This window comes from Carcharodon carcharias, chromosome 16 (assembly GCF_017639515.1).
Source record: "Carcharodon carcharias isolate sCarCar2 chromosome 16, sCarCar2.pri, whole genome shotgun sequence".
NCBI classification, from domain to species: Eukaryota; Metazoa; Chordata; class Chondrichthyes; order Lamniformes; family Lamnidae; genus Carcharodon; species Carcharodon carcharias.
In genome coordinates, this window is record NC_054482.1 from 24,281,660 (window position 1) to 24,306,956 (window position 25,297).

At 42.8% G+C, this 25,297-nt stretch overlaps 1 protein-coding gene across 2 annotated transcripts in view; it reads left to right on the forward strand.

The window, feature by feature from the left end:
• Positions 1–25,297, forward strand: part of atf6 (activating transcription factor 6) — a 368,108-nt gene that overhangs the window by 153,803 nt on the left and 189,008 nt on the right. For both annotated transcript variants that reach the window (XM_041207876.1, XM_041207877.1), the window contains one exon: positions 9,512–9,579. In XM_041207876.1, coding sequence (XP_041063810.1) covers positions 9,512–9,579 — 68 coding nt within the window. The remainder of the gene's footprint in view (positions 1–9,511; positions 9,580–25,297) is intronic.

The following is a 25,297-nucleotide window of genomic DNA, read 5'->3' on the forward strand; positions in this document are numbered from 1 at the left end:
AGAAAATAGAGAACACCTGTCTGCAGCAAATGTCACGGATCAAAGACCTTTCTGATGAGTTTATGGTTTTGTGGGTGATGGCATAGTGGTATTGTCACTGGACCAGTAATCCAGAGACCCAGGGTTATGCTCTTGGGACCTGGATTCAAATCCTGTCACGGCAGATGGTGGAATTTGAATTCAGTAAAAATCTGGAATTAAAAGTCTAATGATGACCGTGAAACCATTGTCGATTGTCGTAAAAACCCATCTGGTTCATTAATGTCCTTTAGGGAAGGAAATCTGCTGTCCTTTTCTGGTCTGGCCCACATGTGACTCCAGACCCACAGCAATGTGATTGACTCTTAAATGCCCCCTGGACTAGGGAAAATAAGGATGGGCAATAAATGCTGGCCTGGCCAGCGATATCCTCATCCCATTAACGAATAAAAAAAAAGTATGTTTTCCCAGTTGGCCACGCTTGGAAATTAAGCGCTAACTGTTCTAACTTCTGTGCTGTCACAGCTATTGAATTGCCCTTGCTGATAAAATATTCTAATGCACCAACAGCAGCAAACTTGACATTTTGTTTGTACAGCAGTGGTACACAACCCAGAGTACAGCTGGACCTCAAAGAATTGGCACTGTTACTCAGCATGGAAGGGAGTAAAAAAAAATGTCCTCTTGTCTTGGCATCGTGGATGTTAGTTGTGCACAGTGCTACTGCCATTTGGTCGCTCATTGCTCTGTACACTGTGTTGCTGGACTTTACTATGTTGGTTGTCCATTGTTCTGTACACAGCATGGCTAGAGTTTCCTGTGTCTGTTGCTCATTGCTCTGCATGCTATTTGCTGGAGTTTACAACGTATACGCTGAATATGCTGTTCACTGTCGCTTCCTGCTGGTTTTGGACATACAGCAACAGCGTCTAGCTGGGCAACCAGTTGTGATACTAATGGAACCTCGGTAGATGAAGGAATTCTGCCTCCTGGTGAGTATTATTAACCCATTTTGAGGCACCTGCAGCCTTGATCCATTTGAAAAGCAACTACTCTGGAGTTAACTGTCAGGCATGCTGGTGAAACATCCAGCCAGCATTCCCTCCTTTACCTGGTGGCAGTTTGCATTAAAGTTGTAGGTATGAGAAAGCTCCTTTGAGTATAGCCTGATAAGCCACTTGCAATATTGCATCGGACTGCATCTTTTATGAAGCCTTAAGTGCACATTATGAAGCTTGTGTGCTTTTTTTGTACTGGTATGGAAAAGAGTCTTGGAGAGACAAATATCACAACCACATAAAAGACGTTTCCTCAAAGCGGTCTGTGAGCTAAGAATTTGTGTACATGTGTATATCCAGCTCCCTTTTAGTTTGTTAGTGATTCAATTTAAAAACAACACAGTAGCAAAGCTTTATTTGTAAACGAGAAAAAATTAGTTTATTACGAAACAATTGCTGAAAGTTACTTAAGTAAAAGTGATAAAGTTATTAACTAAAATGCAGGCACAAAGATTAAAATGCAGATAAAGAAGAAAGATGCATAAAGATGAGATTTCAAACCTGTCTCTGTAAGGTATAGTTGCGGGATTGTTGCTTGAATTCCTTCTTTCCCAAGTGAAGGGGTTGAAACTTGAGTAAAATAAAAGCAAAACACTGCAAATGTGAGAAATTTGAAATAAAATGCTGGAAAAACTCAGCAGGCCTGGTAGCATCTGTGAAGAGAGAAACAAGGTTAAGGTTTCCAGCCCATATGACTCTTCTTCAGAGCTGAGGTTGAGGTTATGTTTAGCAGCTATGTTGGGTTGCGAAGTTGAATAGTTGGGACTCTTCCTGTCTAGTTGGACTCGATAGGAAGAGCAGATGCTGGTATAGAGCAAAGGCTCCTTTCCCCAATGGAAACTGCGGGAACCGACATTTGAAGATTGCCTGGTTACTTCTCAACAGACCAGCGATGATTTTTTCTGAATGCCTTACTCTGTAATTCTCAACGGCAGAGAACCCCAGCTCTCACATGTGATTCATGGCTGTTTCAGATGAGTGCTGCTATTATCTCCCACTGCCACACAAAATATCTTCTTACAGCTTGGAAAAACTCAGCAGGTCTGGCAGCATCTGTGAAGAGGAACAAAGTTAACGTTTCGAGTCTGTATGACTCTTCAGCAGAACTAAGTAAAATAGAAAAGAGGTGAAATATAAGCTGTTTTGGGGGGAGTGGGTGGGACAGGTAGAGCTGGATAGAGGGCCAGTGATAGGTGGAGATAGCCAGAAGATGTCATAGACAAAAGGACAAAGAGGTGTTGAAGGTGCACCTTTTGGCTATCTCCACCTATCACTGGCCCTCTAAGATGCACAGCAGGAATTTAACAATGCTGCTTAGGCAGCACCTTCCAAACCCATAACTGTTACCACCTAGAAAGACAGGGGCAACAGATAGATGAGAAAATCATCACCTGGAAGTTCCCCTCCGAACCACTCATCATCTTAACTTGGAAATATATCGCCATTCCTTCACTGTTGCTGGGTCAAAATCCTGGAACTTCCTCCCTAACAGCATGGTGGGTGTACCTACACCACATGAACTGCAGTGGTTCAAAGAGGCAGCTCACCACCACCTTCTTAAGGGCAACTAGGGATGGGCAATAAATGCTGGCCTGGTCAGCGTCACAACCCATGAATTAATTTTTTAAAAATTGGACTATCCATCATTAGTGGTGACTGATTGTGAAATACAGAGGTCTGATAGTTTAATTGGTCCTTTTCTTTCATTTCTCTCCTTTCACCCCTCATTCCATCTTGTTGATGAGATCCACTTCTCACTCACTTGACCCTATTCCTATGAAACTGCTGACTACCCAATTTCCCTTCCTGGCTGCAAATATGAAATACTGCAGATGTTGGAACTCTGAAAATAAAACAGAAAATGCTAGAAACAATAAGCAGGTCAAGCAGGATCTGTAGAGAGAAACTAAGTTAATTTTTCAGGTCAGTTATATCCCTTCTTTAGCCCAAAGTGTTAGCTCCTTTTCTCGCCACAGGTGGTGCATTGACCTGCTGAGTATTTTCAGCATTTTCGGTTTTACCCTCTCCCTGGCTGCTGTGTTAGCTGACCTTATCAACAGTTTTCTCTGTTCAGGTTCTACTCCCTCTTTTCAAATCTGCCTTCATCACCCCCTCTTCTCAAAAATCAGCCCTTGACCACTCCTCCCACCCCATCCTTGCAAATTAAGGCTACACCTCCAACTTTCATTTTTTCTCCAACCAAGTCACAAATGGCATCTAATGTGACTGTGACAAAAATAAACTATTCCTTCTCGTCCTTCTTGAATGGTCTGCAGTTTTTGACATGGTTGACCATGAGCTTCTGCTCCAGTGTGTCGCCACAATTACCAGCTGGCTGGAACTGCACGTGCTCATTTCGATTTATAGTTAGCCAGATGGAGCCAGAGAATCACCTGCAGTAACTTCTCTTCCTGCTCCCATAACATTACCTCTGGTGTCTCCCTCCTATTTCTTATCTAAATGCTGCACCATCAGTTTCCAAATGTTTTTTCTATTCATTCATGGGATATGGGTGCCTCTGGCTTGGCCAGCATTCATTGCCCATCCCTAATTGCCCTTGAGAAGGTGGTGATGAGCTGCCTTTTTGAACTGCTGCAGTCCATATGGTGTAGGTAAACCCACAGTGCTGTTAGCGGGTAGGGGGAGTTCCAGGAGTTTGACCCAGCAACAGTGAAGGAATGGGGATATATTTCCAAGACGGGATGGCAGGTGGTTTGGAGGGGAAGTTCCAGGTGGCCATGTTCTTATGTGTCTGCTGCCCTTGTCCTTCTAGATGGGTAACGGTCGTGGGTTTGGACGGTGCTGTCTCGCGAGCTGAAGGCTTACTTGCAGTCAATTCCCAGTTCTACCCCATGTACATCTCTCTTGTTCCCTCCACTCTCTCTAAACTATAAGACCCCTGTCCGACATCTACTAATGGATGAGCTGAAATTTACTCCAGTTAAATATTGCGAAGTTAGAACCCATTGTCTTTGCACCAGTAATGAACTCTGTTCCCTCGCCACCAATATCGTCCCTCTTGCAGGAAACCTTCTGAGACTAACCAGATTGTTTGCAGCCTTGGTGTGCTGTTTGCCCTGTGATCCTTCTGCTCCACCAATTCTGGCCTCTTCAGCTTTCCGGATTTGAATTGCTCCATCATTGGCAGCCATGCCTTCAGCTGCCGAAGCTTAAGCTCTGGAATTCCCTCTATAAATCACTTCCCTCTTTTAAGATGCTTCTTAAAATCTAGTTCTTTGATCAAGCAGTTGGTCATTTGGCCAATTATCTCTTTACATGCTCATGCCTTGTCAAATTTTGTTAATTGTTGTCAAGAGCCTTGGGATGTTTTGTCATGTTAAAGGTGCTATAAAAATGCAAGTTGTCATTGTTTCTTATTGTCTCAGCCGCATAGCTAGGATAGAGGCCAGTGTATTTGAAAACAGAGCAGAGTCAGCAGTTTTGTCCAAGAGAACATTGTCACCTGATTTTCAATGCCCATCCAATTATTTCCTTTTACATTGTCTATTTCTCTTAAATTTAGAGGCTATTTCCACACTTTGTATATACTATTATACTGTAAACTTGAGTAACATAAATATATTGGTTTTTATGACAGTTGGTTTACACATCTGAGAATATGACAAATCTAACTGACACAATCTGGTAACTTGGGGTCAATTGGTTAGATAAGTGCATTTTTCAACACTAAGGCGAACCATCGACTGAACTTCCTTTAATGACACTAAATGTTACTGCATTTCTTACTGTAAGCTTATCTGAAAAGCATGACAAGCAAGACATCTGCTTCCCCTGGCTGGATTCATGTGTGTGAGATTCTAAAAACTTTTGGTGCAATCACCAAGAGGCGATGTTGTAATGGGATAATTCATCTGGAAGAGGCAGAGAGTGAGCCATCACAATGTGATTTTCCTGATGGAAACTACCCCTTCTGTTCACTGGTGATGAAACATTAAAAGAAAGAACTTGGATTTATATTGCATCTTTCGTAACATTTGGATGTCCCAAAGCCAGTAAAATTTTGTCACTGTTAAAGAAGCCAGTAGCAACTTTGCATATGGCAAGATCTTGCAAACTGCAACTTGATTATCTCTTTTAGTTGTGTTGGCTGAGGATTAAATATTGGACAAGATGCTGGGTAACAGTACCTTTGCTCTGCTCCACTGTAGGCCCACAGGATCTTTTATGTTCGCTTGAAAGGGCATATGGGGCTTCAATTTAATGTCTCATATGAAAGATGTCACCTCTGACAGCACAGTATGTCCTCAGATCTGCACTAGAGTGCCAGCTTGTCTCTGGAATGGGACTTCAACCCGCTGTCCTCTGATTGAGGTGTAAGTGTTTCCAACTTAATCACAACCTAGTGTCAAGTTCGATTGCTGGTCTTGTTTGGGCGAAAGAGGGCACATGATGTGCACAATGAGGAGTTTAGAGGATAGGAGAACTGAATCTGAAAGCATATTGCAAAATAGAACCACTTTACAAAACACTGTCAGCTTTCGGCAGGCCCCTTGATTTGGGTTTAATGAATGTGCACACTGTGCTGTGAGGTGTTTGTGCAGTAAGAATAACAAAACTTAATAGTGACTATGTATGAAAGAAAACAAAATCATTTGTCCGTGGAGAAAACTTTGTGTGAAGCTGTTCCAAAAAGGAACAAGTTTTTTCCATTGACAGTTAACGTAGCCTGAGACTTGAGGTAAAAGATAGGAATGGAAGGAGTCTGTACAAACGCACCACATTCCTCTCTGTGCAGTCACATACGCTTTTATCTTCCAAAGTGACCATTGTGCCTCGTTGCTGCTCGTAAACAACAGAGGCCATTTCATTATTTAAAAATCTGTTTGTGGGAACCTTGCTCATGTTTGTGAGAGTTTCACATTCATTCTTCAGGTTTCCAGAAATCGTGCACTAGATAGTTTTATTTCAAATTGAAAGAACATTTTAGTGCCAACTGTGACCCAGACTTCATCAAATCTGTTTTGTGAATATCAAAAGATTACCTAATGGAAGAGCTAATTCTGAGCATTACACCATGCCTCGTCGCCCCTGTCTATGCATGGAGCCAAAGTAATTGAAGTTAAATGAAACCTTTGTCAGTGATGATTACCAGTTAGTGTCAACATTATAATGTACCATGAAATCAATCTCTTTATTTTCAACACTCTGAATTCTTTTAATTTTATCTTTGTGTTGAAGTCCTGAACTGGTTCCAAATTGTGAGACCATGATAAAGTCCTGTGACATAACTGTCCTTTCTTCAAAGATTTCCCTTCACCAAGAGGTGTAAAGAAGGCTGTTGAATCCACTTCACCTCACCCACTTACATTGTATTTAATGGCAAAGTGAAGTGTGATCAGCACTAAACATGACATAGTTCTTGTGGTTATAAAGCTAAAAATCAATGTAGACATAACGTCACTGTATATCTGTAAACCATTTTTAAACCTGCAATCAATTTTGCGTTATTTTTTTCTTTTTCTCTCTTTTTTGATTTTTTCCATCTGAATCTTTGTCAGCTACTTGCCTCATTGAATTGGTAACTGTAATTCAGAAATGACAATAAAAATAGTTATTGTGTACTGTCCATTACATGGCACTTGATGTGAGTTTCAAAAGGACAAGAGGACATTCAAACTCTGAATTAACAATGTACTAAGTTGAAAACAAAATGTGTAAGCTTACTCATCTGACTTCAAATAACAGCTACCTCATAAACTCGTTTCTTAATCTGTCAAAGTTTGTCCTAAATGTAGCAACATTGCTGGAAAGGATTAGCATGTAATTTTTCTGAACAACTGGCCTTAAAAGCTTGATTTCAGATCACTGAAGACACAATTCTTCGTTCCTTGTTCCCAAGCTTGAAAATGAGCTAAGAGGCAAAAGTTAAATCAAAAATGTTGTAATTTAGATCATTGTTAGAACAGTTCAGTCAAGTTGTAAGAGGTGAAATTGGGTTGTCATGGACATGGTGTATAAATCAACTGTGAAAATCTTCCCAAAAACGGGGGTCAACTTGTACGTCAAGTATAAAATGTGAACCGCTGATGTAGGTGGTCACTATTTGAAATGTGAAAAAAATAATGACACAGCTAATTCAAATTAAATCAATGCGACAGGTTTTAGTGCATGAATTAATTCCACAAGGATACCTTTAACCACTATCAAAACATTTCGGAAACCATCAAATCTATGGTTTTCGGCATCCTACGCAAAAAAAATTCATCAAGTTCATTCAGTCACTTTGGCTATGGCATCATCAAAAGGATCTCACCCTGGATCAGATGTAGCACTTTCAGTTTTGGAATTATCCCTCCACAGCAAATTAATTCAATGGCTGGAGAGGGAGATGGATATTCCACATTTTTTGAATGATTTAATGATTATTTGGGCTTTAAGAGCATCCCATGATTTGATGATGAAACCACACAAATCAAGGGAGGCAGCATGCACCTTACCACTGTTTGTGAAGGTTTATTTTCCATCATTCTCCATCAACCATCCACTTATTCCATTTGACATGGACATATCTCAAGTTTAAAATAACGAATGCTAGACCCTCCCACTCCCCGCCAGTTTACCTGTAATGTGGGTGTTATTGCTTAGCAGGTGCCACTTGGTCTCATTGGTTATATGGGATCTGAACATATTCCACACTAATAAGTTGCATTCTTTGCATAGTCCCCAGGGATGCCTATTCCACACACTATCAATCCACAAGTTCACACCATCCTCATCCATCCAACCGTTGTCATGGACATGCACAAAACCTCTGCAGATGTCTTGATTTTCAGCATGTTTTTACATTTGAAAATTACCGTAGGCTTTAATTTTGTTACATTGGCCGTGCAGGCTAGTGCCACCATGAATCTTGTCTTCTCATGTCCCGTGGTATTTACTACAAAGGTTTTTGAACCTTTCCGCTCCACAATTTGGCTGTTGGGTATATTGAAATTGATGGGTGTTTCATCTATTTTGCTGATGTGGCATAATGTGTATCTGTGTTTTTGCCACTGTCTGATAATCAGTAACTGGAAACTGGTAACTTTGGTACTGAGGTCTTTTGGTCGTCTCTGAGTAATCTTGGTCTTCTGCAACAACACTCGAGGTAGTTATTCCATAAAGTAATTATACCAACTAGCTGTTGCCCTGAAATCTTTACTCAACTCAGGGTTTGATTTGGCCCATTTAAGTGCATGTACATACGCATTCCATTTCTGGTGATGATGTAACCATTCTGACAATTTTTGAGGACTTTTTCCCAATACGTACTCCTCAAGATCAGGCCAGTGACTGGTCCCTTTTCTCATGGCGCAATTGGTCATAGGCATCTACTTCAGGATGGTCTCCTTCTTATTCCATTCTCACGCCAGTTTTTCATTAACACCTAATTCCCTTGCTGATGCATAGTTATTTGATGAGTTAGCAAATGTTGCGACATTTAGCTTGAAACCATCAGCGTAATTTTTCTCTTTTGCTGGAGGGCCCATTTATGTTTTTCGTTTGCCGTGTGCAGTCTGCTCTGCGTGGGCACGATTTAAACTTCTGCACATCATCTCTGCAACATAGCCTGTTTCACCTGCTTGATTCAAGGTGAGTAAAACATGCATTTCTGAGTTGAAAAATTGAGGCCGGCTCCTTAAGTGAGTATAGTATTTCATAGAAAAGGGGGGCATGTGGGGATCATCTCACATGCCGATTATAGGCCTGAACATGATTTTTGGTGCTGAAAAAATGAGGTCGCCTTAATCGCTGGCCTGGCTTATGCCATGCTCTGTGTTGTATGAGAAGCAGTAATAGAATAAGGAGGAATTGTGGCGCAGTGGGAAACAACTCTGCCTCTGAACCAGAAGCTCTGGGTTTGAGTCCCACCTCAGGACTTGATGGCAAAGCAAGATGCATTTTTAACGTGGCCACATAGGTTGATCATCAACCTGCAAATCCATCTAAAACACTCCAATGGCATTTGATAAGAGCGGAAAAGATTCCTGGTCAGGCATGTGACGGAAAGAAAGTTGGAACCTCTGCCATCACTATCTAGCTCTCTAGTCTGTAATATCCATTTACAAGTGCATGTTGCCACAGCAACTCCATCCATTTGGTCCTCTGTCCATTCCTTACTGCTCATTGTGACACGATGTGGTTAAAGATCCAAGTTTCAGGATTATTAGGCTGATTGATGAGTCATAATTCTGCTCACGTGTTCGAGATTTAAGCTTAAATATTTTTGATTCAATTCTCCTTCTCTTTTTCGCCCTGCCCCAGCAGAAATGTTTAAACTGAGACAGAATTTGGTAGCTAGATAAATAGCATCTGTCTTGGAGTAGGCTATGTGGCCCACACTTCTTGGTGTATGAAGTTTCAAATTCTGAGATACTTTCTGATTACTTTTCAGTTGGGTCTCCCATGACTTAGAAAGCATCATTTCCACTTTGTAAAAAGTTTTTAATGTAACTACTTCCATTTCTTTACAGAAACCTGCAGATGAGAAGACTGATGTAGCCCAGTATATTACAAGGAAGTACACAGCCATTGATGAGAAGTAAGTCATTGTTTTGTGACTGGAATTCTCTGGTAAATTGCTGCTTATGGATCTTTTTCAGCTACAGATGGTTAAATGCATAGGATGAAAGGTTTGAAATTTTCCACTCCCTTCTCTACCCCTCCCTTCTAATCTTAGGGAACATTGGACAATGTTTGAAGCAGAATAACATAAAGGGGCTTGGAAGGGAGATTGCAGTGAGATTGCACCAGCAAAGATTAAGAAAACCATGCTGGACCAATTGTCCTCATCCTTTGCTGTAAACATCTTTATTTCCGAGGGTCTTCCTTTGGGTGATGACTTTTGGACACATTTCTATGATTTGTTGTTGATTTGGATCATTTTCTACTTGTTCTGATCATGAGTCAGCTTTTATAGGTGAACCTGCATGTCTTGTGATCCAAAGCTTGACAGTGTTTAATGAGGTTGCTTTGGCCCAAGGATAACTTCGAAAGTTTTTATTTTTCCTAAATAAAAATAAGTATGAGTGAAGCCAAATGCTTTCCATAACAAGGCAAAACTATTCAACTGGTTGATGCACAAGCATGTTGGGAAATTCATTCGTGGTTTCTCTATCAGTCATCTTAATTTTTGCTGGACAACCTCATTTACACATCCAACTGAAGTTCCTAACAACCCTTCTCCAAAGGTAGGGTGACCATTGGGAAAAATCCTTAGGAACTTAACTGCAGACTTTCTTTTCACTCTATTGAGCACAATCGTATTTTTGACTAGTAAACCATGTGATGAAGAATCTCAGTGAATGGAGAAATCAAATGTTTCTGTTGTGATCCCTGTGGGGTTTAATTATTTGTTGGTCCAACAGTCCAGAGGTCATATATTCAAATTCTAAAGTGTCTTTTCTTGAATTTTATATTTGAAAGTTCCACTAATTTGTGGGCTGACAGCATGGCTGGGGGAAAAGACACTTGTTGTTTAAACCCAAGAGGTTGATTCACCCCGTTTGAGAGGATACCCGACTGGTTTGCTCTACATGTGATTCCAGTCCAGTCATGAGGTTGACTCTTGATGCTTCTCAGCATCCAGTTACGTACAAAACACAAGTCCCACTGCCGTCATGTCAAGACAATTAGTCATAAGCCAGACTTATGGCCTTACACATCTCAAAAATAAATGATGAGATATAGCAATAATTATATCAACTATATAATTCCATGCAAGTCTAATTTATAAACAGGGAGACTTGGTGCCTAAGAGTCAAAAATGAATTAAAAGCATAAAAAATATTTGTCAGGCTCAGTGGCAGTTTGGGGGGTCCTGCGCTCAGCTTCATTTTTGACCACCCCTGCCCTGGGCCCTGATAGGCCAGTCAAGAAAATACATTGATCGATCAGTGCTTCTTCACTTGTAAAAACATACCTGTATGAATAATTGCCTTGTAGAAATCCAAACATACCTTTTGTGTGAATGATGGTGCAAATGGTGAATATTGTGATGCGAGATGAGCAAACCTGGAACTTGCTGACGAGGAAAGCCAAAAACCAAGGACGGATCATACATAGAAAGAGAAATTCTGCAGGTAGGAGAGGGAAGCTGACTAGATGCCCACTCGAACATCGATATGTAAGTCTGTTGGTATAATTTTGTTCAAAGACAGCAGACTGGAGCCCTGCTCTGGTGCCAACAGCTTACTGAGGCAAAAGAGCACTGACAACACATCTGTTACCGAGGAGACCTGAGAAACATTGCACTTTACTGAGATCTCATCACTCACTGGAAAATTTCATAAGTGTCACTCAGTGGAAGAGCATGAGCTGCTGTCGTGGTTTCAGGCCGGCCTGCATTACAATAATTTAAATTAAACTCAAATTAAAACTCGGCTCAAGGTCAATGCTTCAATCTCTGACCAAACTGGCCAAGGTTTTATTGCAACTCCTCTTCCCATCAAAGACTGTTGATTATTAAGAGAAAATGATCATGTGTGGAGTGAGGTTCAGGGACTGCCCAATACCTTCGCTCCGACATCTGACCATGGTCTGTTTTCCAATCCAGGTTCAGGTGTCTCTCTGCACTGGACACGATGTCTGGAATGAGAGCCTAGGAATTATTCTGAATATGTGACTATAAAACCAGCAGATAGGATGTAGCCCAGAGCAGTGCAGGGCAAATCTGCATCTATTTATTTCCTGTCATTGTGCCTAACTTGGCATTATTGAGGTAAGAAGCTAGCCGTAAATGTGTTTGTTTGTGTGGACTACAATTCCTCCTGTCCCAGCATGGTGGGCTGGTAATTTTAAAGCTACCTTAAAGCCATACCAAAATTTCAAGACTTATAATTATATTGCGCCTTTCACGACCACCAGAAGTCGCAAAGCTCTACAGCCAATTAAGCACCTTGGATTTGGGAAATGCCACAGCCAGTTTACACTCAGTAAGCTCTCACAAACAATGTGATAATGACCAGAATCTGTTTTGTGTGATTTTGATTGAGGGACAAATATTAGCCCGGACACCAAGGGTAACTCACCTGTTCTTCTTCAAAATACCCTTATGGGATCTTTTACATCCAAGGGCAGCATCTCTGACAGATCAGCACTTCCCTGGAGTGTCTGTCTGGATGGGAGTGTGACTTAAACCCACAACCATCTGACCCAGAGGCCTGATTGATTGCACCAGAGCCACCACTGACATCCTGGTTATCCATTCAAGCAACCAGTGAATGAGCTCTCTCCTTGCATTGACGATCATGGGCTGAAGGGAGCAGACATACTTCACAATTGTTGGGTGAAGCCAGCTGGCTCACCGTGTGCCCCTAGCAGTCTGTGCTAGGCTTGTTAGCAAGTGGCATGCCTTGTGTCATAGAGAGAGTGCATATAGGAGGAGAGGATTTATTAAAAAAAGGAGGAAATATAATTGTTGTGGCAGTCCGTTTGGAAAAGGAGAAGTTCCTAGCTATGCGTTAGTATCGTTTTCGAACATTTCAAACTCCTTTCAAACTTAATTTTCTAAGCATTACTTCCCTGGTGGAATAGCAGAGTCTTACTATTTCCTTTGTCAAAGTTTGAAGGAGCCTGAGACAGACCTTCTTTGCAAAATGACCAATTATCAGTAAAGGGAGTGCATCTGAAAGATAGTTTCTTCGAGTATGTTTTTGTAGCTGATCAGGGGAAGAGATGTTGCCAAGACCACCCCGGGTGCCGGTCATTCTCGTCACACATAGGACTCGGTCCCAAAAATAACTAATTTACTCGGCACTTCCCTTTTTAACTTTGGAAATGTAGTATTAGTTTGCACACCCAGTTTAAATGCTTTGGAACTCATTCATCTTGGGGGCCCCCAGTTATTTGGGGACACCATGCCATGGCACAGTGTGTTTCATTGTAAAACTGCCCTGACTAGGCTAGAATGCTGTGTGCAGTTTGGTTTCCCCGTTCATGAAAGCACTTTCAAGTCCTGGAGCACGTACTGGGTAGATGCACCAAATTGCAGCAACAGGAAACTACTGTTATAAGAAAAGCTTTTGAGATACTAGGAGCTATTTCTACTGGAGCCAAGAAGCTAAGAGGAGATTTAATGAAGATTTTTAAAATTATGGATATCCATGGCTGAGTGAATCACTCAATTGTTTTTGTATCTTTTAACGACCAGGATGGTGGAAGACGAAGTGTTCATGCTCCTAAGAAGGAATGAGTTTTCTGTGGCTCAGGTTTTAAAATCCTGACTGAGTGGAGTAGAAGGGAGGTGTTATTACAGCATAGTAAGCTTTACTACAGGTTAAGGCAGACGAGCAATTTTTTAAAAGGGAAAATTAGGTAAATACTTTAAACAGAGGATGATAAATGGCTAAGTGGAGAGCTGGTCAATGGGTTTACTTTTGCTTGAGTGAAGAATCAGCAGCAACTTCCTGAGCTGAATTGCTTCTTACTCTATAATCATCTGTGTTCTAAACTTGAATGGAATCCCAGCAATATAAAGTTAGTAATTGGCTTTTTTTTGAGCCACTTATTCTTCAAGGATTACCCTAGGTTTAAACTCTGCTTTAGGTCTGACTTGATCAATCTTGATCATTGATATGAAGGTACCCCCTGGGTACCAAGTGGATGACCCATCTCGTCCTCCTCCGGAGGTCCTCAGCATCAAAGTTGCTAGTCTTCAGCCAATTTGATTCACACGACCTGATATCAATAAACTGCTGAGGGCACTGGATACTGCAAAGGCTATGGGCCCAGACAATATTCTGGCAATAGCGCTGAAGATTTGTGCTCCAGAACTTGCCGTGCCCCAAGCCAAGCTGTTCCAGTACACCTACAGCACTGGCATCTACTCAGCAATGTGGAAAATTTCCCAGTTATGCCCTGTACACAAAAAGCAGGACAAATCCAAACCGGCTAATTACTGCCGCATCAGTCTATTCTCAATCATCAGTAAAGTAATGGAAGGGGTCATCAACAATGCTGTCAAGCATCACTTGCTTAGCAATAACCTGCTCACTGACGTTCAGTTTGGATTCTGCCAGAGCCACTCAGCTCCTGACCTCATTACAGCCTTGGTTCAAACATGGACGAAAGAGCTGAACTTGCGAGGTGAAATGAGAGTGACCGCCCTTGACATCAAGGCAGCATTTGACCGAGTGTGGCATCAAAGAGCCCTAGCAAAACTGGGGTCAATGGGAATCGGGTGGAAAATTCTCCGCTGGTTGGAGTCATACCTAGCACAAAGGAGGATGGTTGTGGTTGTTGGAGGTCAGTCAACTCAGTTCCAGGACATCACTGCAGGAGTTCCTGAGGGTAGTTTCCTAGGCCAAACCACCTGCAGCTGCTTTATCAATGACGTTCCTTCCATCATAAGGTCAGAAGTGGGGATGTTCGCTGATGATTGCACAATGTTCAGCACAATTCACCACTCCTCAAATACTGAAGCAGCCTATGTCCAAATGCTGCAAGACCTGGACAATATCCAGGCTTGGGCTGACAAGTGGTGAGTAACATTCATTTCACACAAGTGCCAGGCAATGACCATCTCCAACAAGAGAGAATTTAACCATCATGCCTTGACATTCAATGGCATCACCATTGCTGAATCCCTTATGTTCAACATCCTGGAGGTGGGGTTACCATTGACCAGAAACTGAACTGGACTAGCCATATAAATACTGCGGCTACAAGAGCAGGTTGGAGACCAGGAATCCTGCAGCGAGTAGCTCACGCCCTGACTCCCCAAAGCCTGTCCACCACCTACAAGACACAGGTCAGGAGTGTGATGGGATATTCTCCCCTTGCCTGAATGAGTATGGCTCCAACAACACTCTAGAAGCTTTACACCATCCATGCCATAGCAATCCACTTGATTGTCATTCACTCCCTCCACCACCGACACACAGAGGCAGCTGTGTGCATCACCTACAGGATGCACTGCAGGAACTCACCAAGCCTCCTTAGACAGCACCTTTGAAGCACACGACAGCAACAATCTAGAAGGACAAGGGCAGCAGATGCATGGGAGCACCACCACCTGGAAATTCGCCCTCAAGCTACTCACCATCCTGACTTGGAAATATATCGCCATTCCTTCACTGTTGCTGGGTCAAAATCCTGCAACTCTTTCCCTAACAGCACTGTGGGTGTACCTACACCATATGGAATGCAGCGGTTTGCGAAGGCAGCTCACCACCACCTTCTCATGGGCAATAAATGCTGGCTTAGCCAACAATGCCCACACCCCATGAATGAATAAAAATACTTAGTTGACCACCAATAAATTCCATCTGTTGTAGACCCTGAATTTGTACTTCACCATTGTCATTCGGTTATAAGTTTTGCTCTCCATTCTTGTTGTATGTAACTCCTGACCAATGAACCATCTTTTATGGCCATAGTGCTCACCAGCACTTAGGTTCTATTCCTCAAACTATTGTCTCATTTAATCTTTCTTTTATTCTAAGGTCTATAAATGAGTTTGCAGCGCTCTGTTCGTATTCCTTGATGGAATCTCTTCACTCTGGGCTTGTTCACAGCACTTTGATAGTGTTGGTGGAAGTCGGCAAAGATATCCTTGAGAACAAACCATGCTGAGAGATCCCTTCTTATCCCCCTCAACCTTTCGACAATACTCTGTGTTGCCCATTGCAGGACCCTGCTCTACATGTCTACTCCATTTAACTGTATGGTTTTGCCCAAACATGATTTTACCACTCTCTTGGTACTGCCAGTACATTTCCGTGAATGGCTTTCCTATGCAATACTCCCAATGTGGTGCCCCTAAGTAACATGGTAAGCACTGGGGTCAACTTCCATGTGTTTGCAAACAGCACCCAGCTTCAACCAATACATCAGAGAGTCATTATGGCACAAAAGTACAAGCTGGCTGTATGTCATGCAATCCAGTGAACCCCATTCTATCATCATAACTGGACAGGGGCTATTCCATCAAACGCCAATCCAATTTCCTTCTAAAGTAACAGCCCTGCTTCCTCTACCCTTGTAGGCAATGAGTTCCAGTTCATTATCACTCTCCATTATAGCCACCTCTTGCTTGGCAACCTGCATGTCTGACATGAAGTCATTCATGAGCTAGAATTTCATTCAATTGAAGCAAATTTGAAGTAATTATTTTCAAACCTTGACAAGAACTTTGTATCCTTCTCACTGGTTCCATTTTTCACCTTGGCTGCTCTGCGAGGATGAATCAGGCCATATACATCTGGGTACCCTACTTAACCCACAGCTGAGCTTTAAATCCCATATCCGATGCAATATATTATCTTTGTAATATTGACTCTCTGAATTATTGACCCCTTATCCAAGACTGTTATGAAGCCCCTTTAATTTTGAAAATATGATATTTCAACTTTCAGCTGATTGGAAATGTTGCAGTTTGAAGTGAGAGCAAACTGCTTAAAAACGCAAGATGAAGGTGGGAAACCAAAAATCACCCTCGGGGGGTATGAAGAGAGAAACAAGTCTGATAATCCAGCCACCCCTTCAAAACTTGTAGTTGCCTAAGGAAGAGACACTAAAAATTCTAAGTACAGGACATTGAAACAAAGGCTGCCACGTTCAGACACACCCAAAGCTTCTTTGAAATGCACATTGGGTGAAGTATTTCAAGGCAAGGCTGCCAGTCACAAGAGAGATTTTTGCAAGTGACACAGAGCTGTGTCAAGGAAGTCTTGAGCAGAGGAAACAAGCTGAGGGCCATTCTCTTCTCCTCTTTCTCTTGGAATAAGGGTGTTGCTCAGTGTACCCAGAGCCAACTCTACTAGAAACCTAATAGTGAGGCGAGACCTCGCAATTATCGCAACATCTTCTACACCTGATTGCATCCAAGAAACCAGCTAACCCTAATTGTGTTTAAAAGCTATGCCTCAAGGACGATCAAAGGACACTTAACTGTATATTCTTTTACCTTGTTTTCTCCTGGACTCTCGCACACTCACAAGTATCCGAAATAAAATGAATGTGAGTGTGAGAGTCCAAATGCTGCACGTAGCGTTTTTATTTTTTTTCTCTGGTTTAGTGGTTCATAAATTTGCTCTTTGTTTGACTAAAGCAAAGCTTGTTCGATTGGCTCCTTATTGCTCACAACCTAAATAATTATACACATTCTGATTTGGAAAAGGCATATCCTTGTGAAAAAGACACTTAAATCTTTGTTGTCACCAACTGAGAAGGTTGAATAGAGGGGAGCCAGTTCACCCTTTAACAACTTCAGAAATAGGAGGAGGAGGAGTAGACCACACGGCCCATGGAGCCTGCTCCCCTATTCAATACAATCATGGCTGATCTTTAGCTTTAACTCCATTTTCCCACCTGCTTCTATATCCCTTAATTCTCTGAGAGACCAAATATCTGTCTATCGCAGCCGTAAATGCATTCAGTGATGGAGCATCCACAACCTTCTAGAGGAGAGAATTCCAAAGATCACAACCCTTTGAGTCAAGTAATTTCTCCGCATCTCAGTCCTAAATGATCGGCACCCTATCCTGAGACTGGGCCTATGCGTTTTAGATTCCCCAACCAATGCAAACAATCTCTCAGTATCCAACCTATCAAGCCCTCGCAGAATTTTGTAGTTTTCAATGAGATCGCCTTTCATTCTTCTAAACTCCAGAGAACATAAGCCCAATTTACTCAGCCTCCCATCATAGGACAACCCTTTATCCCAGGCACCAATTTAGTGAAATAAAAACAGAAAATGCTGGAAAAACTCAGCAGGTCTGACAGCATCTGTGGAGAGAGAAACAGAATTAATGTTTCGAGTCTGGATGACCCTTCTTCAGGTCATCCAGTCTCGAAATGTTAACTTTGTTTCTCTCTCCACAGATGCTTTCAGACCTAATTTTTCCAGCATTTTCTATTTTCATTTCAGATTCCCAACATCTGCAGTATTTTGCTTTTACCAATTTAGTGAATCTTCGTTGTACCGCCTCCAATGCAAGTATATCTTTTCTTAAATGTGGAGATCAAAACTGCACACAGTACTCCAAATGTTGTCTCACCAAAATCCTGTACAACTGTAGCAAGACTTCTTCATTCTTTTACTCCAGTTGCCTTGCAATGAAGGCCAACATGCCATTTGCCTTCTTAATTGCTTGCTGCACCTGCATGCTAAATTTCTGCATTCCTTATAAAAGCATGCCCAAGTCTCTCTGAACATCAACACTTAAGAAGTTTCTCACATTTAAAAAAAAATCTTTTCTATTCTTATGACCAAATTGAAGAGCTTAAAACTTCCCTATATTATGCTTCATCTGCCATCTTCTTACCCACTCACTTAATGTGCCTTTATCTCTTCGTAGCCTCTGTGTCCTCCCTGCAGCTTACCTTTCCACCTTGGTATCATCAGCAAACTTCGATACACTACGTTCTGTCACCTCTTCTAAGTCATTGATATAGATTGTAAACAGCTGATGCCTCAGCACTAATAATAAAAACAAAAAAACTGCGGATGCTGGAAATCCAAAACAAAAACAAAAACAGAATTACCTGGAAAAACTCAGCAGGTCTGGCAGCATCGGCAGAGAAGAAAAGAGTTGACGTTTCGAGTCCTCATGACCCTTCGAAAGAACTTGAGTTCGAGTCCAAGAAAGAGTTGAAATATAAGCTGGTTTAAGGTGTGTGTGTGGGGGGCGGAGAGAGAGAGAGAGAGGTGGAGTGGGGGTGTGGTTGTAGGGACAAACAAGCAGTGATAGAAGCAGATCATCAAAAGATGTCAACAACAATAATACAAAAGAACACATAGGTGTTAAAGTTAAAGTTGGTGATATTATCTAAACGAATGTGCTAATTAAGAATGGATGGTAGGGCACTCAAGGTATAGCTCTAGTGGGGGTGGGGAGAGCACAAAAGATGTAAAAAAAAAAAAAATAAATAAATAAATATATTTTTTTTCTTTCTTTTTCTCTTTTTATAATGGAAATAGGTGGGAAAAGGAAAATCTATATAATTTATTGGAAAAAAAAGAGAAAAGGAAGGGGGAAACAGAAAGGGAGTGGGGATGGGGGAGGGAGCTCACGACCTAAAGTTGTTGAATTCAATATTCAGTCCGGATGGCTGTAAAGTGCCTAGTCGGAAGATGAGGTGTTGTTCCTCCAGTTTGCGTTGGGCTTCACTGGAACAATGCAGCAAGCCAAAGACAGACATGTGGGCAAGAGAGCAGGGTGGAGTGTTAAAATGGCAAGCGACAGGGAGGTTTGGGTCATTCTTGCGGACAGACCGCAGGTGTTCTGCAAAGCAGTCGCCCAGTTTACATTTGGTCTCTCCAATGTAGAGGAGACCACATTGGGAGCAACGAATGTAGTAGACTAAGTTGGGGGAAATGCAAGTGGAATGCTGCTTCACTTGAAAGGAGTGTTTGGGCCCTTGGACGGTGAGGAGAGAGGAAGTGAAGGGGCAGGTATTGCATCTTTTGCGTGGGCATGGGGTGGTGCCATAGGAGGGGGTTGGGGAGTAGGGGGTGATGGAGGAGTGGACCAGGGTGTCCCGGAGGGAACGATCCCTACGGAATGCCGATAGGGGGGGTGAAGGAAAGATGTGTTTGGTGGTGGCATCATGCTGGAGTTGGCAGAAATGGCGGAGGATGATCCTTTGAATGCGGAGGCTGGTGGGGTGATAAGTGAGGACAAGGGGGACCCTATCATGTTTCTGGGAGGGAGGAGAAGGCGTGAGGGCGGATGCGTGGGAGATGGGCCGGACACGGTTGAGGGCCCTGTCAACGACTGTGGGTGGAAAACCTCGGTTAAGGAAGAAGGAGGACATGTCAGAGGAACTGTTTTTGAAGGTACCATCATCGGAACAGATGCGACGCAGGCGAAGGAACTGAGAGAATGGGATGGAGTCCTTGCAGGAAGCGGGGTGTGAGGAGCTGTAGTCGAGATAGCTGTGGGAGTCGGTGGGTTTGTAATGGATATTGGTGGACAGTCTATCACCAGAGATTGAGACAGAGAGGTCAAGGAAGGGAAGGGAAGTGTCAGAGATGGACCATGTGAAAATGATGGAGGGGTGGAGATTGGAAGCAAAATTAATAAATTTTTCCAAGTCCCGACGAGAGCATGAAGCGGCACCGAAGTAATCATCGATGTACCGGAGAAAGAGTTGCGGAAGGGGGCCGGAGTAGGACTGGAACAAGGAATGTTCCACATACCCCATAAAGAGACAGGCATAGCTGGGGCCCATGCGGGTACCCATAGCCACACCTTTTATTTGGAGGAAGTGAGAGGAGTTGAAGGAGAAATTGTCCAGCGTGAGAACAAGTTCAGCCAGACGGAGGAGAGTAGTGGTGGATGGGGATTGTTCGGGCCTCTGTTCGAGGAAAGCTAAGGGCCCTCAGACCATCCTAGTGGGGGATGGAGGTGTAGAGGGATTGGACGTCCATGGTGAAGAGGAAGCGGTTGGGGCCGGGGAACTGGAAATTGTTGATGTGACGTAAGGTGTCAGAGGAATCACGGATGTAGGTGGGAAGGGACTGGACAAGGGGAGAGAGAAGGGAGTCAAGATAACGAGAAGTGAGTTCTGTGGGGCAGGAGCAAGCTGAGACGATCGGTCTACCGGGGCAGTTCTGTTTGTGGATTTTGGGTAGGAGATAGAAGCGGGCCGTCCGAGGTTGGGCGACTATCAGGTTGGAAGCTGTGGGAGGGAGATCCCCAGAGGAGATGAGGTCAGTGACAGTCCTGGAAACAATGGCTTGATGTTCAGTGGTGGGGTCATGGTCCAGGGAGAGGTAGGAGGAAGTGTCTGCGAGTTGACGCTCAGCTTCCGCGAGGTAGAGGTCAGTGCGCCAGACAACAACAGCACCACCCTTGTCAGCGGGTTTGATGACAATGTCAGGGTTGGACCTGAGAGAATGGAGTGCAGTAAGTTCAGAGAGAGACAGGTTAGAATGGGTGAGAGGAGTAGAGAAATTGAGACGACTAATGTCGCGCCGACAGTTCTCAATGAAAAGATCAAGAGAAGGTAAGAGTCCAGAGGGAGGGGTCCAGGTGGAGGGAGAATATTGGAGGTGGGTAAAAGGATCCGTTGAACTGGCACTGATCCTTGCAGCACTCCACTGTTCACTGTCTGCCAACTTGAAAAAACCCTGTTTATGCCAACTCTCTATTTTCTATCCATTAACCAATCTTCTGTCCATGCTAATATATTACCCCCAACTCCACGAGCCCTTATCACCTCGTCATAACAAAAACCATTTGCTGTCCAACAGAGATAAAGTGGGATAACTTCACTTTGATCTCCCCAAGCTCTTTTTTCATCAGAAAAGAATGCAACAATTTGCAGATCTGGCAGAAGTTATGTTGAACACAATTTTAAGTCAGCTATTTCAGGTGGTTTTGAAATTGGTTGGCAGTGTTTTGTTGTCTTCAAATGGAGGTCGCTTTTTTAAAATACCATCATTGAATAAATGTTAGTGAGTTAAGTAATTCAAATTCAAATTCAAATTCTGGCAGTGACTCAGGGCCTGTCAGGTTTTCATTTGGATCCCTGGCTCAGGACAAAATATTGAGACAGATTTAGTTTTGATGATTTTGATCTGATGCCTGGTATTTTCAATAGAAAAAGGACTGAATCTGTTTGATATTAAGTCCCACATCTTTGTCAGCATAACACAACATTGTCATTCCAGCAGTAACTGGGGAGCCTTGTCTTCTCACCGTACCTTTCCAAATAGGCAAGTTTTTGTCAGTTTCACAACTTAACAGACCACAGAGGCAAGCAATGAACACGAATCCAGCATCCAAAATTTATGTTCAGAGCAAAGGTTGAAGACGATGGCTTTGTTTTCTTGGATGGAAAATGAGACTTTGGGATGATGTAATTTAGCTTTTCAAGATTATGAAAAGAACTGCTGTCACAGATCCAGACTTGCAAGGAGTTGTACAATGGGTGGAAAATGAGAGAAAATACTCATTATTATTTACTTGCGTACTTGGAAAGTTGGAGGATTTGGTTTACATACAAGCGTATAAATTAAACGCAGGAGTAGGCCACCTGACCACTCTGCCATTCAATAAGATCATGGCTGATCTGATTGTAACCTCAACCCCACATTCCTGCTGATCCCTGATAACCTTTCATCCTCTTGTTAATCAAGAACCTACCTAGCTCTGCTTTAAAAATGTTCTCAGACTTTGCTTCTACCACCTTTTGAGGAAGAGTGTTCCAGAGACTTACAACCCTCTGAGAGAAAATGGGTTGCACCAATAGTTAATCAAAAGGTTATAAGAATTAAAACCTCCTCTAACTTAGGGGTAACTTTTGTAAACATCCAGACCGACCCCCATGTAACTACCCTCATACCCCCGACCACCCCCTACATGGATTCCCCCCCCCCACCCCAACCTCGACCCCCTGACCCCCGCCCTCCGATCCCCCCAATCTCCCCCGCCTTCTGGTAATCCTGCAAGTCCTATCCACTGACATTGGACACTTAGCTTCTCCCTGGCCTGTCAATTTCCCTGGCCCTTTAAACTTACCTGCTTTATAGCAGCAAGTGCTGTAAAAAAGGGGACATAACCTCCTTGAATCCACCAGAGCTGCTCTTCGCTGGGGCCTGCGAGAAGTCTTTCGATGCAGGCTCCAAGCAGCTCCAATGACCTCAAGTGTCAGTGTAATTTTCAAGGGCAGGTAAGTATATATTTATTTATTTTAATTCCTGTGGGCTAGCTCTTTCTGACACTAATTGCAGATTACAGCTCTTCCTGTGAGAAGAGAGTCATAGATATGGGAAGATGGCTTCAGTGGCACAACTGACCAACAATATCTCTGTTCATCCTTGTGACAGCAATTGATTGACTGTTCTGTTTGCATGTTAGATGTTCTGGTGCGGAGGGCAAAGCTTGTTAGGAATGTATCCAGTTCTAAAGACATTTAGGACTCTGTCCCAAATGCAACAATTTTCTGCAAGATCATGTTTGACATGAGAAAATGCTTGCTCAGGAAAATTGGAGGCTTTCTTGATACATTCCAAAACAAGAAAAAAAAGTTAAGGATTTTGTTCTCAGTACTGTTCAATTTGTGCCACAGAAAGATTAATCCTTGCAGAGGGTATATGAAGCCCCTTGTGGATTATTTCTGGTTGTCTTGTCCTGACATTGGGTTGTTTCATATTTTGTCAGTACTCTTGTTTCTGTCAATCACTTGACATTGTAAATAAATTGTATAAGCAGCCTATCTACACAACATGATTTAGTGTTGTGAACCTCTGCCTTTACATTGACAGGAGATTTAGTAGGCATCCCACAGTTTTGCAGTAAGTAATTTACTGTGATCGTGGGTAGCTGTTACATATGCTAACGAGCACAAAGATGTTGATTAAAAGACACCGGTTTCAGGTTTTTAATTCTTGTTTAAGCCAGATAGCATCAGGTATTTTGTTGGAAGAAGCCTAAACCAGATTGTGTAGGGTTGTTTGGTGTTTCAGAACATATCTTGCAGCTAAAAACTGGACATCCTTGAGGTGTTGTGGACGATCAGCAAAAGAATTGAATGCCAACACAATCTGTAACCTTTAGGCAGGCATATCCCTCATTCTACCATTATAATCAAGCTGGAGACTCAATTCTGGTTCAATGACGTATGCAGGAGAGCATGCCAGGAGTGGTACCAGGAATGCCTAAAAATGACCTGCCAACCTGGTGAAGATGTAAGACAGGACTAGATGCATGCAAAACAGTAGCAGAAGTAGCATTTGATGGTCATTGCTAAGCGATCCCACAACCAACAGATCAGATCAAAGCTCTGCAGTACAGCCAAATTCAGTTGTAATTGATTGTGGGCAATTAAACAACTAACTGGAGGAGGAGCCTTCACAAGCATCCCCGCAGTCAGTGATGGTGGAGCCCAGATTGAGCTCACCTTTGCAAATGGTAAGGTTGAAATATTTGCAAACATCTTCAGCCAGAGGTGTCTATTGGGCAATCCATCTGAGTCTTCTGAGGTCCACAGCATCATAGATCCCAGTCTTCAAGCCGTTTGATTCACTCCATGTGATGTCATGAAACAGCTGAAGCACTGGATACAACAAAGTCTGTAGGTCCTGACAAAACCTCCAGCAGCATTAAAGACTTGTGTTCCAGAATTGGCCTCCAACAATCCCTTAGACAAGCTGTTCCAGTGCAGTTACGACATTGGCATCTACCAACAATATAGAAGATTGCCCAGATATGTCCAGACCTCAAAAAGCAGGACTAATCTAATCTGCCAGTTACTGCCCCATTAGTCTACTCTTGATCATCAAAGTGATGGAAGGTGTCAGCAACGGTGCTATCAGGTGGCACTTCATCAGCATTAACCTGCTCACTGATGTTCAATTTGTATTCTGTCATGACAATACAGCTCCAGGCTTCATGACAGCATTGGTTTGAATGTGGACACAAGAACTAAATTCCAGAGGTGAAGTGAGAGCGACTGTCCTTAATGCCAAGGCAGCATTTGGCCGAGTGTGGTATCAAGGATCCTTTACAAAATAAATTGGGCATTTGGGGAAAGCTCTGTTTGCTGGAGTCATACCTAGCTCAAAGGAAGATGGTTGTGGTTGTTGGAAGCCAGTCATCTCAAGCTAGGGAATACAGCTGCAGGAGTTCCTCTGAGAACTGTCCTGGGCTCAGCCATCCTCTGCTTCTTTATCAGTGACCATCATTAGGCCAGAACTGTGGCTGTTGTCTGAAGATTGGTCAGTGCTCAGTATGATTTACAACTTGTTAGATACACAAGCAGTTCAGGCCCACATGGATAACATTCAGATTTGGGCTCATAAGAGGCTAGTAACGTTATGCAACACCAGTACCATGCTGTTACCATCTCCAAGAGGACAGGATTTAACTATCTTCCCTTGGCATTCAAGGGAATCCCCCGCCATCTGGATGTGGTTACAAAAGCAGGTCAGAGGTTGGGAATTCTGCGGCACATTGCTCACCTGCTGACTTAACAAAACCCATCCACTGTCTACAAGGCACAAGCCAGAAGTGTGATGGAATATGAGTGCAGCAGTCTGGAAGCTCGATGCCATCCAAGACAAAGCAGCCTAATTGATTGGCATCCCATCTGCCACCAGTGCACAGTAGCAGCAAACCATCTACAAGATGCATAGCAGCAATTTGCGAAGTCTTATTCGACAGGATGTTTCAAATCCACAACCTCTACCACCTAATCTAGCCTAGAAGAGCAAGGACAGCGGACACTTGAGAACAAATACAAATTGCAAAACTGTTGTGGTGATGCGATCAAGTTTCCCTCGTGGATTTAGTCTGCCTGGCACACATCAT